Below are 18,035 nucleotides of genomic sequence, written 5' to 3'. Positions count from 1 at the left end.
GTAGCAAATACCATAAGCTTTCGGAGCACTGCTCCTTCGTCAGATGGAGTGGAAATCTGCTCTCAAACAGTGCAAACAGACAGAATCAAGTTGCAGAATACTGATTAGAATGCGAATCCTACAGCCAGCCAGGTCTTAAATGTACAGACAATGTGGGTGGAGGGAACACCGACCTCCTCAGAAGACAAACACGGGACACGGTGGACAGAGTACCTTTCGTCGTCCAGTACTTCCCCGGAGCGGAGAAGCTACGGCATCTCCTCCAGAGCCTTCAACATGTCATTGATGAAGACGAACATCTTGCCAAGCCATCCCCACACCCCCACTTCTTGCCTTCAAACAACCACGCAACCTCAAACAGACCATTGTCCGCAGCAAACTACCCAGCCTTCAGGAGAACAGTGACCACGACACCACACAACCCTGCCACAGCAACCTCTGCAAGACGTGCCGGATCATCGACACGGATGCCATCATCTCACGTGAGAACACCATCTACCAGGTACACGGTACCTACTCTTGCAACTCGGCCAACGTTGTCTACCTGATACGCTGCAGGGAAGGATGTCCCGAGGCATGGTACATTGGGGAAACCATGCAGACGCTACGACAACGGATGAATGAACACCGCTCGACAATCACCAGGCAAGACTGTTCTCTTCCTGTGGGGGAGCACTTCAGCAGTCACGGGCATTCAGCCTTGGATCTTCAGGTAAGCGTTCTCCAAGGCGGCCTTCACAACACACGACAGCGCAGAGTCGCTGAGCAGAAACTGATAGCCAAGTTCCGCACACATGAGGACGGCCTAAACCGGGATGTTGGATTTATTATCACATTATCAGTAACCCCCACAGCTTGCCTCCTGGACTTGCAGAATTTCACTAGCTGTTCTGTCTGGAGACAATACACATCTCTTTAACCTGTGTTTAATGTTCCCTCCACCCACATTGTCTGTACATTTAAGACCTGGCTGGCTGTAGGATTCGCATTCTAATCAGTATTCTGTAACTTGATTCTGTCTGTTTGCACTGTTTGAGAGCAGATTTCCACTCCATCTGACGAAGGAGCAGTGCTCCGAAAGCTTATGGTATTTGCTACCAAATAAACCTGTTGGACTTTAACCTGGTGTTGTGAGACTTCTTACTGTGATTTCAGACTCCAGGGATCAACATGAGTGAATTTATGGTGTTATTTGCACCTGATTAATCAAGCTAGGCTTGGTTCTCTTCCATTAATTTCTTGTCATATGGGAGTTGTCACTTTGTTTACGGGCTAGAGAGGTAGTAAAGCTCATTTAACAATCAAGATATGCATGGCTGTAGTAATTCAGCGCATGGCACTTGATGGACTATTGTTGGGCTGCGCAGGCACATATCTTAGAAGGAACACTGCCCAGGAGTGGGGAAACAAAAACTTAATCGAAGCATCTTTTGATAAAATATGAAAATATCTAATGGGGTTGTTACCATGGTAGTTGCAGATACTGTAATATATGTAAATTTAATTGTTTACTAAAGGCGAAAAAGCCTTTGTCCACCTATTGTAATCCACAAAACGATAACTTCACATGATTACAAGAGCAAAGTACAGTGGATACTGGAATTATGAAATCAAAGAAACACTCAGCAGCATCTTTGGGGAGAAAAACAGTTGCTGCTCCAGGTCCGTGACCCTTCATCAGAATTGGGATGTAGCAGTTTTAACATTTGCAGAAGAGGGTGGAGGGAATGAAAGAACAAAAGGGAAGATCGGTGAAAGAATGGCAGGCAGGAGAGACTAAATAACAAAAGGAATATTTGTGCAAGGCAAAAGAAGATGGTGAGATGAGCAAAGAAACTAAAGATGGGTCAAGACGAGATGTAAATGTGATCGGAATCATAGCTTAACAGCTGCCATCTGGAAAGAAAAGCCTTGATTTGAAATTGAGCTCGGTGGTGAGTCTAGAAGACTGCAAAGTGTCGAGACAAAAGACAAGGTGAGGTTCATCAAGCTTGTGTTGAGCTACATTGGAAGAGTGCAAGAGGCCAAGGATAAAATTTTGAGTGAATGAAAATCATAGGTGACCAGAAGCTTGGGGGGTCACGCTTGCTGGCGTGTAGTAAGCCTTGAAGGGATAGCAGCATGCCATCACTTTAAGGGAAGTCTGTTATGTGATTCAGCCTCAGTTTCACTTCAGCCTCGAGCAGAACACAGACACATATCTCTGCGGCCCTCAGGCTTTCTGTTTCTGTACATGTGTGCCTGAGATTAATAAAATAACCCACAACATGCTGGCACAATCCCTTGTGAACTATTGATTCCTTTATATCATAACACACATGACAGGACTGAATGGAGATGTTCTGCAAAGTGATCACCCATCTGTATTTGGTCTCCCAGTGTCTAGGAGATCACAAGCTGGGCTTACTAAATTGAAAGAAGTACAAATAAATCAATGTTCCACCTGGAAGGAGTGTTGAAGCTTTGGATGGTAAGAAGGGAGGAGGTAAAAGGACAAATGGTTAGCACTGCTGCCTCACAGCACCAGGGACCTGGTTTCAATTCTGGCCTTGGGTGACTGCCTGTGTGGAGTTTGCACATTCTCCCTGTGTCTGCGTGGGTTTCCTCTGGGTGCTCCAGTTTCCTCCCACAGTCCAAGGATGTACAGGTTAGGTGGATTGACCATGCTAAATTGCACCTAGTGTCCCAAGGTGTGTAGGTTAGGATGAATTAGCACGGTAAATATTAAGGGTTACAAGGTTAAGACCTGGGTAAGGTGCTCTTTCGGACATTTGGTGCATGATCGATGGGTCGAGTGGCCTCCTTCTACACTGTTGGGATTCTGTGAATCTAGGTGTTAACTCTCCTACGCTTGCAAGGGGAGGTGCTGTGGGAAGAGAATGTGTGTTGGGGGTGATTGAGAACTTCATGTAATTTATATACAATTTAACTCATTGCTCTATTGCAATAAAAATGAGAATTAACTTGGCACTTTGAGTGTTATGCTTTGTGAATTGTCCTGTAAGATAGCTCTAGCTGTGAATTCCTCCACTATGCTACAGTCATTCTTCTATGTTTTTAACCATTGTGACAACAACTGAGTTATAAATCATGAAAAGGTTAAAGAAGCAAACGTACAAGGTGTTCTGATGGGTTAAGTGGCTGAGCAGGGTTGCAAGAATTTTTGAGTATAAATTGCAGAAGTCTGAATAATACATTGTAATATGTTAGTATTCCAGACAACTCCTATTGCTTGCAAAAGGTTGGATTGAAGACAAAAAAATTTTGCTTTATGCTTTGCATCTCCATCGCTCTGCTGCCAGATTGTTTTTTATTAAACCTGATACAAATCTGTATACATTTTGTTAAAATAGCTGTAAGTCAAAACCTTTCTTTTTACCATTTTCGCCCTGTTCCATGCATCTTCCTTCTCAAATTTAATTAAATTTACTCCAATATGTCCCACTGAGATCATAGGAATGAAATCTCTAATTTAATCTAATGTTTTGCTAATAGAACTCACGTTTGGCATCGATGTTTAATGGAAACAAGGGTTATTCATGTTGTGATGAATGTAAATCCCAAGCACCAATTGTGTACAATACTCCATACTTGATGTATTGTAGACGAATCGGAAGTTTGATCTAAGATACTGCTATTTTGTTAGCATCTGTATGTTTTATCTACATAAAAGACATAAATTGCAGAAACAAAACTGTCAATATTTTGAATTGGAAATTAGCTTCACAAAGATTTCTTTGAAATACTGTGTAGTGTATGCTATGAACATGTTGCAACAAGTTTTCAAACAAACCTTTCCTATTATTTGCCTCTGGGTACTTAAAATTGTATAGTTTTGAACCTTGGATATGTGAGTTTTATCCATTTTAAGCAAGAATTCTACATTCTTCACGTTTTGAAGCTTCAAATTACAGGAGGAGCATTGGGTTTCACACTTGTTGTCTTTCAAAGTTAACTTCACTGGTTTGCAGAGAACAAAGGGAATAGTGTACTGAATGGATGTTCTTTACAAATTTTAAATATTTTGATCTATATTTGAAATGTGGTTGGTCTTATTTTAATAACATGAAAAATGAAATTCAATTATTATGGTACTTGGATAATTATAGGAAATACTTATTTACTTTTAGTTGTAGGACATTTGTAGACCGAGCTAACATCTAGAATTAATGCACATGTGCTTTGTCTACCCTGTGCTATTAACTGATTTTATTATTGTCACATGTATTAACATACAGTGAAAAGTATTGTTTCTTGCGCGCTATTCAGACGACCAAGCGTACCGTTTATAGAGAAGGAGACGAGAGAGTGCAGAATGTAGTGTTACAGTCATAGCTAGAGTGCAGAGAAAGATCAACTTAATGCAAGGTAAGTCCATTCAAAAGTCTGACAGCAGCAGGGAAGAAGCTGTTCTTGAGTCGGTTGGTACCTGACCTCAGACTTTTGTATCTTTTACCCGAAGGAAGAAGGTGGAAGAGAGAATATCCAGGGTGCGTGGGGTCCTTAATTATGCTGGCCGCTTTGCCGAGGCAGCGGGAAGTGTAGACAGAGTCAATGGACGGAAGGCTGGTGTGCATGATGGATTGGGCTACATTCACGACCTTTTGTAGTTCCTTGCAATCTTGGGCAGAGCAGGAGCCATATCAAGTTTTGATACAACCAGAAAGAATGCTTTCTATGGTGCATCTGTAAAAGTTGTTGAGAGTTGTAGCTGACATGCCAAATTTCCTTAGTCTTCTGAGAAAGTAGATGAGTTGGTGGGCTTTCTTAACCGATAGTGTCAGCATAGAGGACCAGGACAGGTTGTCAATGATCTGGACACCTAAAAACCTGAAGCTCTTGACCCTTTCTACTTCGTCCCCACTGATGTAGACAGGGGCATGTTCTCCTTTATGCTTCCTGAAGTCAATGACAATCTCCTTCATTTTGTTGACATTGAGGGAGAGATTATTGTTGCCGCACCAGTTCACCAGATTCTCTATCTCATTTTTGTATTCTGTCTCGTCATTGTTTGAGATCCGACCCACTACAATGGTGTCATCAGCAAAATTGAAAATCGAATTGGAGGGGAATTTGGCCCCACAGTCATAGTCTCTGATCCGAATATTGGATGTGTTATCACCTTCTCTGACTAATTGCTTCTCTGTTTGAATGTATTCTAGTCTCCTCTCTTTGAATTCTATGGCAGGACTACCAGTAATCTATCCAGTACTGAAAAACTCACTGCTGGAGACTAACTGATGCAGAGTGCAATTGAGCAAGAGCAGTTAATGATAGACACATGGAGGAAGAATTTGTTGCTTAGAGGGTCAGGTGATGTCTGTTCTCCGCTAAAGAGACTGATAATCTGCATCTCTTGGATTGTGCATTTTTTTTTAAAAATGCTAGTCAAGTATCAAAGCATTGGTGCAGATATTAAGAAATTGTTACAGATGTAAGACTTTATAAAGGAGTTTGTTTTGAAATGTTTTCTTTAACTTAAAGCAAAATTGAATTATCTTGATGTGGAGATGCTGGCATTGGACTCAGGTAGGCACAGTAAGAAGTCTCACAACACCAGGTTAAAGTACAACAGATTTATTTAGTAGCACGAGCTTTTGGAGCGCTTCCCCTTCATCAGGTGATGAAGGGTCATCATCACCTGATGAAGGGGAAGTGCTCCGAAAGCTTGTGCTACCAAATAAATCTGTTGGACTTTAACCTGGTGCTGTGAGACTTCTTACTGGAATTACCTTCATGGGGGACAGTGAGATCATACTAAACTCTGCCTTGAAGACAGGCCCCTGGTTGAAAACTATGGAAAATAAAATGCCAGTTTTCAAATCTTAATGCAAAAGAGAGGCAGCTGGTCCTTCTGGGCACAGACACATATAAGCTCAGAGACTGGGAGAGGAGACACAAACAGCAGCTGCTGTGAAAAGCCAAGAAAAAGACTTTGCTAAAGCTGCTAAAGATTTTGATCCTGACACATGCTTCTGCCTGCAGTTCAGTTTAGTGTGTTCAGGAATAAGGTATTCATTTTAAGTGGTGTGGATCCCAATAAAAGATTATTTTGAGAGTTTTAGGTCAGATGACAGCAGCTATCTTTGTTTTATTTCAGTGCCTGAATTTAAGAGATCCCTTCAGCTGAATCTGCTGAACTAGTGCTTCCCCTACAGACCCTATTTTTCCTCAAGATTTGACCAGATAATCTGCCTGCTGCAATGTTGTTTATCATCTTCCATTGTCTGAGTTGAGTACAATGGGTAGCATGATTAAAATATTGTATGACCATTCATTCCTGATGGGAGTTAATTTGCAATGATGTAAACACCGTAATAGATGTTATTTTTCTACTGAGTTCAGAGGAGACTTTCAAAATGAAACATGTTTCAAAGTGCAACCTGGTCTCATTTGCCTCTTCAGTTTTAAAAACAATAATTTCAGTTCATGATGTATTGAGCTGGTAAACACCTGCTACCCATAATTCATGATGTGGAGATGCCGGCGTTGGACTGGGGTAAACACACTGAGTTTTAACAACAGGTTAAAGTCCAAAAGGTTTATTTGGTAGCAAATGCCATTAGCTTTTGGAGCGCTGCTCCTTCGTCAGATGGAGTGGAACTCTGCTTTCAAACAGGGCATACAGAGACACAAAATCAAGTTACAGAATACTGATTAGAATGTGAATCTCTACAGCCAACCAGGTCTTAAAGATACAGACAACGTGAGTGGAGGGAGCATTAAGCACAGGTTAAAGAGATGTGTATTGTCTCCAGACAGGACAGCCAGTGAGCAATACACATCTCTTTAACCTGTGCTTAATGCTCCCTCCACTCGCATTGTCTGTATCTTTAAGACCTGGTTGGCTGTAGAGATTCGCATTCTAATCAGTATTCTGTAACTTGATGTTGTGTCTCTGTGCCCTGTTTGAGAGCAGATATCCACTCCATCTGACGAAGGAGCAGCGCTCCGAAAGCTAATGGCATTTGCTACCAAATAAACCTGTTGGACTTTAACCTGGTGTTAAAACTCTTACTGTGTTTACCCATAATTCATCCAGTGTTCTGTAGTTCTCAAATACAGTGTCAAGAGCAGAAGGCCAGCAAGTCATATTTTGAGATTGTTTTGTCTCCACATTCCAGGACTTTTATCTAAGTTTTGATATTTTCAACAGCTATCATATTTTGGAAATGTTGAGGCATGCCAAAGCATACACAAGATAATTGAAAAAAATGTAAGTGCTTCATTTTAAATTTGTCATTCTGGGGTTGATTTGCAGTATACAACACAGGTCAACAAAGAGATTGCTTTTCAGTGATGTGCTTGTTTTGCATTGTGGTCTCTTAACACACTGCTGTGAATTTTTAAAGAATTTTATCATTGCTCATGGATGGTTAGTTTGGTTCTGTCAGGACACTCTGTTTCAGATCTCATTATGGTCTTGATACAAACATGGACAAAAGAGTTGGATTCCAGAAGTGAGGTGAGAGTGAGTGTCCCTTGACATCAAGGCACCATTCAATCTAGTGTGACATTGAAGCTCCCTAGTGAAATGAAAGTCAATGGAGATCAGGGGCAAAACTCTCTCCTAGTTGAATTCACACTGAGCAAAAGAAAGATGGCTATGGCTGTTGAAAACCAATCATCTTAGGTTGAGGACATCCTCACTGCAGGGTCCCAGCCATCCTCAGCTGCTTCAATAAAAGAACAGACATTTGCTGATGATGGCACAGTGTTCAATTCTATTCACAGCTCCTCTAATAATGAAGCAGTCTGTACTTGTGTGCAGCAAACCCTGGACAATATGCAGGCGACCATAACAAATAACATTTGTGACACGTAAGTGCCAGATAATGACCATTCCCAACGAGCAAGAGTCTGACTATCTCCTCTTGACATTTAATAGGATGACCATCACCAAATTCCCCACTATCAACATCCTGGGGAGGGGTGGTCACCATTGGTCAGAGGCATACCTGGACTAGCTGTATAAACATTGTGGTTACTAAGCAGCTCAGAGCTTATATATTTTATGATGAGTGACTCACCACCTAATTCCCCAAAACCTTTTCATCATCAACAAGGCACATGTTAGGAGTGTGAAGGGATGGTCTCCACTTGCCTAGCTGAATCATAGAATGGTTACAGCACAAAATGAGGCTATTTGGTCTGTTGTCTCCATCCCAGCTCTCTGGCTCTTTTGGAAGAGCAAGTCATATAATCAAAAGAAACAAGAGCAGGAATAGACCATTCAGCCCACCGAATCTGCTCTGCCATTCATTAAAATCAAGGCTGATCTGATTGTAGCCTTGACTCCACTTTCCTGCTTGCCCCCCAACCCTCCCCGCTCCCAATAACGCTTGACTCTATTACAGACAAAAATCTAACTCTGCCTTCAATATATTTCTGGACTCAGTCTCCACTGCTTATTGTGGAAGAGAATTTCAAAGACTATCAAATCCTCGGAGACGAAATTGCTCTTTCATCTGTCTTAAATATGCGAACCTTTATTTTGAAATTCTGCCCCAAGTTATAGATTTCCCCCAGGAAAGGTAATATCTTCTCAGCATCTAGCCTGTCAAGCCCCCTCAGAATCTTAATATGTTCGAATAGGATCACCTCTCATTCTTCTAAGCTGCAATGAGTACAGACACAATCTGCCTTTCCTCATAAGACAACCACTTCATCCCAGGAATCAACTGAGTAAACCTTCTCGGAACGGCTTTCAATGCAAATACGTTCCTCGAGTAGGGAGACCAAAACTGTTTTCAGTGCTCTGGGATAAAAGCAATTACTGCAGATGCTGGAATCTGAAACAAAAACAGAAAATGCTGGAAAATCTCAGCCGGTCTGACAGTCTGCGAAGAGATAATAGAGTCAACATTAGGTATGACAAAGGGTCTTCCAGACTCTCAACATTAGTTCTGTTCTCCCTCCACAGATGCTGTCAGATCTGCAAAGATTTTCCAGCACTTTGTTTTTGTTCCAGTGCTCTGGGTGTGGTCCCACCAATGTGTTTGAACTTTTATTCTCCATCCCTCTTACGATAAAAGCCAACATCCATTTTGCTTTCAAAATTACTTGCTGTACTTGCGTGCTGTGATTCATGTACAAGGACATCCAGATCCCTCTATGTCAAAGCAATCTGCAGTCTCTCTCCATTTAAATAATAATCTGCTTTTCTATTCTTCCTGCCAAAATGGAAAACGTCACATTTTCCTACATGTTCCATCTGGACCATCAAGCAGAGTAATAAAGTTCAAATAAGAGCATTTGATATGAAAAGATTCTGAGATATTACATGTGCCATGGACGACCAAGTGAATGAACGAATGGATACTTGAGCAAGTTGGTATTAACGGGAATTTGTTTGAGGCAGTGATATTGAGGGAGCTCTCATATTTTGGGCATGTGATGTGAACAGGAGCTTAGAAAAAATGGTTATACAAGGCAAAGCATCTGGAAAGCATGCACAAGGAAGACTCAAAATGGCACAGAAGGATATTAAAATGTGGGCTGGCCACTCTATGGGACAGGCAATGAGGGCATCGGGAAATAAAAATATGTCAAGAAAGATTTTATGATGCAGCCAATCTCCTGACCAAGGATAGATGAAAGACAAGACTCCATCTGCCAAACTTCTGTTCATTAACTTAACCCATCTATATCCCTTTGCAGACTCTTTGTATTCTTCTCACAATGTGCTGTCCCTACCTATCATTATATCATCAGGAGATTTGGCTACAATACTGTAGGTTCATTCATCCAAGTCATTAATGTAGATCGCAAAGGTTAGCTAGCCGACGTGCTACCTATGCGAATATATCACCAACAACATCATGAGCATCTTATGCAGTAACCTTTTATGTGACATCTTATCAAAAGCCTTTTGGAAATACAAAAACACCACATCTACTGGTTAGTCGTTACCCATCTTGCTTGCCACATCCTCGAGAACTATAAGTTTGTCAAAACTGATTTTCCTTTCAAAAAGCCACATTGACTCTGCCTGGTTGTAATATGATTGTCTAAATTTACTGAAACTTCCTCCTTTAATAGTAGATTCCAGCATTTTCCTATGATAGATGTTAGACTATAGTTCTAGGTCAACAGTTTCCCTATTTGTCCGTCCTTTCTTTCTTTAATAGAGTTGCTACATTTGGGGTTTTCCAATCTGCTGGAAGCTTTCCAGAATCTTGTGAATTTTGGAAGATTACAACCAATTCACAAAGGAGAGGGATGTGTTGACTGGGAGTGTCTCGGAGGGGAGTGTTGAACCGTTAGAGAAAATCTCCATTACGAGGGAGGAAGTGTTAGGTTTTTTAGAGAATATAAAGACTGACAAATCCCCAGGGCCTGATGGAATCTATCCAATGCTGCTCAGGGAGATGAGAGATGAAATCGCTGGGCCTCTGACGCAAATCTTTGTCTCGTCACTGGACACAGGTGAGGTCCCAGAGGACTGGAGGATAGCTAATGTGGTCCCATTATTTAAGAAGGGTAGGAAGGATAACCCGGGTAATTATAGGTCAATGAGCTTGATGTCAGTGGTAGGGAAGTTGTTGGAGAGGATTCTTAGAGATAGGATGCATGCGCATTTAGAAAGGAATAAACTCATTAACGATAGTCAGCATGGTTTTGAGAGGGGGAGGTCATGCCTCACTAACCTGGAGGAGTTTTTTGAAGAAGTGACTAGAATGGTTGACGAGGGAAGGGCCGTGGATGTCGTCTATATGGACTTTAGTAAAGCGTTTGACAAAGTCTCTCGTGGGAGGTTGGTGCAAAAGGTTGGATTTCATGGGATAAAGGGGGAGGTGGCTAGATGGGTGGAGAACTGGCTTGGTCACAGAAGACAGAGGGTGGTAGTGGAAGGGTCTTTTTCTGGCTGGAGGCCTGTGACTAGTGGTGTTCCGCAGGGTTCTGTATTGGGACCTCTGCTGTTTGTGATTTATATAAACGATCTGGAAGAAGGTGTAACTGGGGTGATCAGGAAGTTTGCAGACGACATGAAATTGGCTGGACTTGCAGATAGTGAGGAACATTGTCAGAGGCTACAGATGGATATAGATAGGCTGGAAATTTTGGCAAAGAAATGGCAGATGGAGTTCAATCCAGATAAATGCGAAGTGATGCATTTTGGTAGAGTTAATGTAGGGGGGAGCTATACGATAAATGGCAGAACCATAAAGGGTGTAGATACGCAGAGGGACCTGGGTGTGCAAGTCCACAGATCCTTGAAGGTGACATCACAGGTGGAGAAGGTGGTGAAGAAGGTATATGGCATGCTGGCCTTTATAGGACGGGGCATAGAGTATAAAAGTTGGGGTCTGATGTTGCAGATGTATAGAACGTTGGTTCGGCCGCATTTGGAATACTGCATCCGGTTCTGGTCGCCACACTACCAGAAGGACGTGAAGGCTTTAGAGAGGGTGCAGAGGAGGTTTACCAGGATGTTGCCTGGTATGGAAGGGCTTAGTTATGAGGAGAGATTGGGTAAATTGGGGTTGTTCTCACTGGAAAGATGGAGGATGAGGGGAGACCTAATAGAGGTGTATAAAATTATGAAAGGCATAGATAGGGTGAACGGTGGGAAGCTTTTTCCCAGGTCGGTGGTGACGTTCACAAGGGGGGGGTGAGGTTTAACACTGATATCAGAAGGACATATTTTACACAGGGTGGTGGGGGCCTGGAATGCGCTGCCAGGCAAGGTGGTGGAGGCGGGCACACTGGGAACGTTTAAGACTTATCTAGATAGCCACATGAATGGAGTGGGAGTGGAGGGATACAAAAGAATGGTCTAGTTTGGACCAGGGAGCGGCGTGGGCTTGGAGGGCCGAAGGGCCTGTTCCTGTGCTGTATTGTTCTTTGTTCTCAATGTATCCAATATCTCTTCTGCCTCTTTTAAGACCCTACGGTGCAGACCATCAGGTCCAGTGGACTTTTCAGCCTTTAGTCCCATTAATTTTTACTGTACTTTTTCTCTAGCTGTTAATATTTTGGGTTTCTCCCTCCCTTTTTTCCTGTTTTTCTACTATTCTCAGATGCTTTTTGTATCTTCTGTGAAGACAGACACAAAATATTTGATCAGTCTTTGCCGTTTCTTTCTTTTCCATTATTAATTTCCCAGTCAGATTCTCGAGGAGCAACACTCACTCTAGCTACTATTTTCCTTACAAAAACTTTTACAATATTTCATATTTCTTGCTAGTTTTTTCTCATACTCCCAAATTCTCCCTCATTTTTTCATCATCAAGCTTTGATGTTGCTGAAATTCTCAAATTTTGGCCTACCACTAATCTATGCAGCATTGTTTATTTTTCCTTCAATTTGATTCCACCCTTAACTTCCTTAGCTAGCCATGAAGGGTGCATCCATCTCTTAGTCTTTCTCAATGGAATATATTTGTGTTGAATATTGTGAAATATCAGTTTAAATGTCAAATATTGCTTCTCTACCATCTTGCTTAATGTATGTTCTCATTGCAATTTAGCCAACTCTGTTTCAATACCCATGTAATTGCCATTATATAATTTTAAGACTGGTTTTAGACATGGACTTCTCGCCCTCAAACTGAATGTGAAATTCTATGTTCACTCTTACAAAAGGATCCTTTACTATGAGATCCCAACTACTGCCTTTTCCCCTCACCCTGCATTTTATTTTGCTTCATAACTGTCCAGACTTTTCTGAAATCACGATTAAATCTTCCTCCACCAGTCTTGGGTAGGCATTCCAGATCCTAACCACAAAGAACATTCTTTCCTCATGTCATCATTGTTTATTTTGCCAATCGCCTTAAATCAGTGCCCTTTGGTTCTTGTTCTTTCCGATGAAAGAAACAGTGTATCTATTCTGCTTGCCAAGATGAACCGTCCTAGTTTCTCCAGTCTTTCCACATAACTGAAGCCTGGAATCATTCAACTGAAGCCTGGAATCATTTCATTTTAACCTTTTTTGTATCCTCTCTTTTGCCTTCACATCCTTCTTAAAGGGTGGTGCCCAAATCTGGATGTAATACTCCAGTTATAGAGTCAGAGGTTTACAGCATGGAAACGGGCCCTTCGGCCCAACTTGTCCTTGCCGCCCTTTTTTTAAAAACCCCTAAGCTAATCCCAATTACCCACATTTGGCCCATATCCCTCTATACCCATCGTACCCATGCACTATCTAAATGCTTTTTAAAAGACAAAATTGTACCCGCCTCTACTACTACCTCTGGCAGCTTGTTCCAGACACTCACCACCCTTAGTGAAAAAATTGCCCCTCTGGACACTTTTGTATCTCTCACCTTAAACCTATGCCCTCTAGTTTTAGACTCCCCTACCTTTGGGAAAAGATATTGACTATCTAGCTGATCTGTGCCCTTCATTATTTTATAGACATTTTATATTACATATTATTTTATAAAACAATAAACAAGACTGGTTTGAAGCCAAACCAGTTTTTTACACAAGTTTATCTTAACTCCTTGCTTTTGCAGTCTATGCTGCTGCTTATAAAGCCCATATGATTTATTAACCACTCTCTCAATTTGTCTTTCCACCTTCAATAATTTGTGAAAATATACAGCAAGGTCCCTCTGCTTTTGAACATGGTTGAGATTTGTATTACCTCTCATCGTTCTTTCTGTCGGAATGAATCACCTCACATTCCTCTACATTAAATTTCATCTGCCACATGTCCATCTGTTGCACCAGCCTGTCCTATGTCCTCTTGAAGTCTATAATTCTCCTTCACAATTCACTTTTCAAATCATGGAATTGTGCATGAGTCAATTAATATGTATTGGTGGGGAAGCCCACTGTATACCTTCCTACAGTCTGAAAAACACCAATTCACCACTTCACGTTGTTCCCTGTCAGTCAACCAATTTTCATATCTACTCTCCCTTTTGTTCCATGAACTCTAACTTTGCTGACAAATCTGTTATGTGGCACTTTATTAATTGCCTTTTGGAAGTCCATGTGCACCACATCAACCACATTAACCTCAACTCTTTCTGTTACCACATCAAAAAAAGCAAATTAATTAAACATGAATGGTCATTAAAAATGTGTTATTTTTTCTTAAGTATCCAAGTGACTGTTAACTTTGTCCCAAATTAACATTTCTAAAAGCTTCCTCACCACTGATATCCTGCAGTGATTGGGCTTGCACTTGTACCTTTTTTGAGCAAAGGTGTAAGATTTGCAATTCTCCAGTTCCCCTGGCACCACCCATATATCGAAGGAACATTGGAAGATTATGGACAGAGCCAGCACAATTTCCAACCCTACTTTCCTCTATATACTTGGCTGCATCTAATCCGATCCAGGTGACTTACCAACTATAAATACAGCCAGCCCATCTAATGCCTCCCACTTCTTGAATTTTTAGCCAATCCAGTCTCTTAACTGCCACCTCTTTCACCATGATTTGGGCAGCACCTTCTTTCACAAAGACTGCAAGTTCGTTCTGTACCTCGGCCATAACCCTGCCTCCATGTGTAAATTTCTGTTAAGGTCCTTTTTATTATATTCATATGCCCAGAGAAAGAGATAGTCATCAACTTCAGGAAGCATAGTGGAGGACATGCCCCTGTCTACATAAATGGGGATGAAGTATAAATGGTTGAGAGCTTCAGGTTTTTGGGTATCCAGATCACCAACAACATGTCCTGGTCCCCTCATGCTGACACTACCATTAAGAAAGCCCACCAACACCTCTACTTTCTCGGAAATTTTGCATGTCCACTACGACTCTCACCACCCTTTACAGATGCACCATAAAAAGCATTCTTTCTGGTTGTATCACAGCTTGCTATGGCTCCTGCTCTGACCAAGACCACATGAACGAAGCCCAGTCCATCATTCAAACCAGCCTCCCACCCATTGACGCTGTCTACACTTCCCAGTGCTTTATAATTAAGGCCCCCACACACCCTGGACGAGCTCTCTTTGAGCTGCTTCTGTCGCCAGAAGCCTGAGATCACGTACCAACTGACTCAAGAACAGCTTCTTCCCCGCTGCCATCAGAGTTTTGAATGGACCTTCCTGCATTAAGTTGATCTTTCTCTACACCCTAACTATAACTAACATTACGTTCTGCATTCTCTCCTTCTCTATGAACGGTATGCTTAGTCTATATAATGTGCAAGAAACAATACTTTTCACTGTATACTAATACACGTGACAATAAATCAGATCAAAGACGACTTTTGGATTTCTTTATTTGTTAGTTGTTACGAACCCCACTGATGTGTATATTTATTTGGAATAATGTGAGGAACAATGTACAACCCAGTGAGGGACAGTCTGGTCATTGTGTAAACTATTAATGAAGAGTATTTATTCAAGTTTTAAAAAAAACAAGAGAAAGTAATGTACACTAAGACACTTAACACCATTTTATATGAAATTACCTATTGTTCCTAAAACAAAACTATGCCCCCTGAGCTCAGTGAGACACCTTTTCCCAAACAACATCCAATTTAGGAACTCTGACACCAGAATTCTACTTGCTCGCCCGCCATGGAATCAGAGCAGGTGAGGGGCGGACAACAGAAATGTCCACTGACCTCGGGTGGGATCTTCCGGTCTCACTCGAACGAGGCCACAAAACCTTGCCCTATGAGTCAAATCAAGCTAATAGTTACCATACAATACAGCTTAGGTGACCAAGTCTAGGAAAACATGTTTTCATGGTTTAACGAAGGCACAAGACTGCTTTTTGATGAGAATATTTGCAATCTGCCGTGGCTTTAAATGTTTGTTGGAACAGGCCTCCGTAGCTCTGCTCAGGGATGCAACTGACCTATGAAGATTAGATGAAGATGGCCTGTCTGACTGGTGGATGGTTTAGAATTGGTTAGCAGACAGTAAACTGTGAGTCGGAATAGATGGGCCTGTGTCGAATTGGTAGACAGTGACTAATAGAGTCCCGGAAAAATGGGGCCCCAGCGATTCACAATATACATCAATGATTTGGATGAGGGAAACGCAATATTTCTAAATTTGCTGATGACATGAAACTTGGTGGGAATGTGAGTAAAGAGGAGTATGTTAAGAAGCTTCAAGGTAATGTGAACAAATTGAGTGAGTGGGCAAATACATGGCAGATGCAGCATTATGTGGATGAGGAAATAGGATAAACAAAGAACGGTACAGCACAGGAACAGGCCTTCGGCCCACCAAACCCACGCCCATCACATTGTCCTATCTAGACCAACCACCTGTCCCCCTCTATTCCCTACCTATTCATGTGTCTATCCAGATTAGTCTTAAATGTTACTGATGTGTCTGCCTCAACCACCTCACTTGGCAGTGCATTTCAGGCCCCCACCACCCTTTGTGTTAGAAAAACTTCCTCCGGACAACTCTACTGAACCTTTCACCCCCTTACCTTGAACTTGTGCTCCCTTGTGATTGTCATTTCTGCCCTTGGAAAAAGCTTACAACTGTTCACCTTATCTATGCCCCTCATAATTTTATAAACTTCTAATCGGGTCGCCCCTCAGCCCCCATCTTTACAGGAAGAACAATCCTAGTTTATTCACTTTCAGCCAGTTGATGCTTAGTGCCCCCCCCACCCCTTTGTGAAACACCTTTGGGTACATTCTAAAAATATAGATTGTTGAGCCAGGAAAGTTCCAAGTTTGATCGATTGTGCCAAGTTAGTTAATCTCATTAGGTCGATAATGATGGGAGGGTGTTACAAATAGAAAATTATATGCTCGGACTCAGGTAGAGGAAAATTGGCTCAGCATCACTTAGAATCCTGCTGGAGATGTTCAAAGGTAGATGGTGGATGCAAACTGGATTGGGTTTCCTTGTGATGACACCATGATTAAATATTTTACATTCATTTATCATTTTTATATTCGTATTTAGAGGGTTGCTGCTGTATGTGGAACATTACCATGTCACAGGGTGTTTCCTTTGGAGAGTTAGGGTAGAAGAGGAACGTTAAAGGAAAAGCTTATGATTGCTGCCCCTTTGGCGAAAAAATGGATTAAAAAATTGATACCAAACTGAAAATATTTTAACAAAAGCATGGTTGGCTTATAAATTGAGAAAATACTTTCTTTTTATCATAATGTCAAAGCATAGTAACTATCATTTTCTACATTTTTACTCTTGCAATTTTAAGAGGGTAATACAGACTTTTCTATGCAGTCTTTTTGATTTCTGTTTTAATTATGTTGATTTGAAAAACACAAAGAAACATTAGTTTGTTATTTGTACACCTCTTAAATGCTAGTTAACAAATTTTGGATGGTTATATTACATTGGGTTTGACTGTAATAACCATAGCTGCTCTAGTTCAGCTGCACATCTAATAAAATGTTATCAGATTGCCTAAGTGAAACTTTATATTCATTGACATGTATGTTCCACATCAGCTGTATACTGCTAGAAAATGAGCTGTCAGATAAAAGATGTTCCAATTGATTGTGTTGAACTCGGCAAGTGTCCTTAGCACTTGATCGTTCTCAAAAGAAAGCACCGTGTTCCAACTGATTTGGAATATGAGCCATTATAGTTAATACTTTTTTTTTCTTGCAGGGACATGAAGAACAATCTTATAGGCAATATAGAAGCAGATGCATTCTGGGGACTTCCAGCACTGAAAAGACTGTGAGTATTGAATTATTTAATGTACGTGAGTATGAGACAAAAAAGGTCGATTGTGCTTTCTACATTTGGTACAGTAAATTAGTTATCTGATGCTCTACCAACCGGAATTTCTAATAAACTCGGCCCAAAATTCTGGTTAATCTGGGCCTGTATTTTGATTGGAGATGTCACACTCACAGGTAATAGTTATTGGCAGCTTGTCCTCACCCCAATCTCAGCCTCCAATTGCTCTGCAGCACCATCTTCCCTTGGCATCACTCACTCTTCACCTGCTCCCCCACCTTTTGTGAGACCTCAATAACTGCATGATCATCCTGGAGCTTTCCCATTAGATGCAAACGCAGAACTCAGCCTTCCATCTCAGTGAACCGGTTAACTGGCTCCTCCCATTCTCGGAGTGTGCCTTTTTCCTGAATTATGAACAGAAAAGTATTGCTT

At 41.4% G+C, this 18,035-nt stretch overlaps 1 protein-coding gene across 2 annotated transcripts in view; it reads left to right on the top strand.

Moving 5' to 3' along the window:
- The window catches only part of adgra3 (adhesion G protein-coupled receptor A3), a 162,491-nt gene that overhangs the window by 86,408 nt on the left and 58,048 nt on the right, over positions 1-18,035 (top strand). For both annotated transcript variants that reach the window (XM_078215464.1, XM_078215471.1), the window contains one exon: positions 17,526-17,597. In XM_078215464.1, coding sequence (XP_078071590.1) covers positions 17,526-17,597 — 72 coding nt within the window. The remainder of the gene's footprint in view (positions 1-17,525; positions 17,598-18,035) is intronic.

Source organism: Mustelus asterias, chromosome 1, assembly GCF_964213995.1.
Source record: "Mustelus asterias chromosome 1, sMusAst1.hap1.1, whole genome shotgun sequence".
Classification (NCBI taxonomy): domain Eukaryota; kingdom Metazoa; phylum Chordata; class Chondrichthyes; order Carcharhiniformes; family Triakidae; genus Mustelus; species Mustelus asterias.
This window is presented reverse-complemented; position numbering and strand designations above follow the sequence as displayed.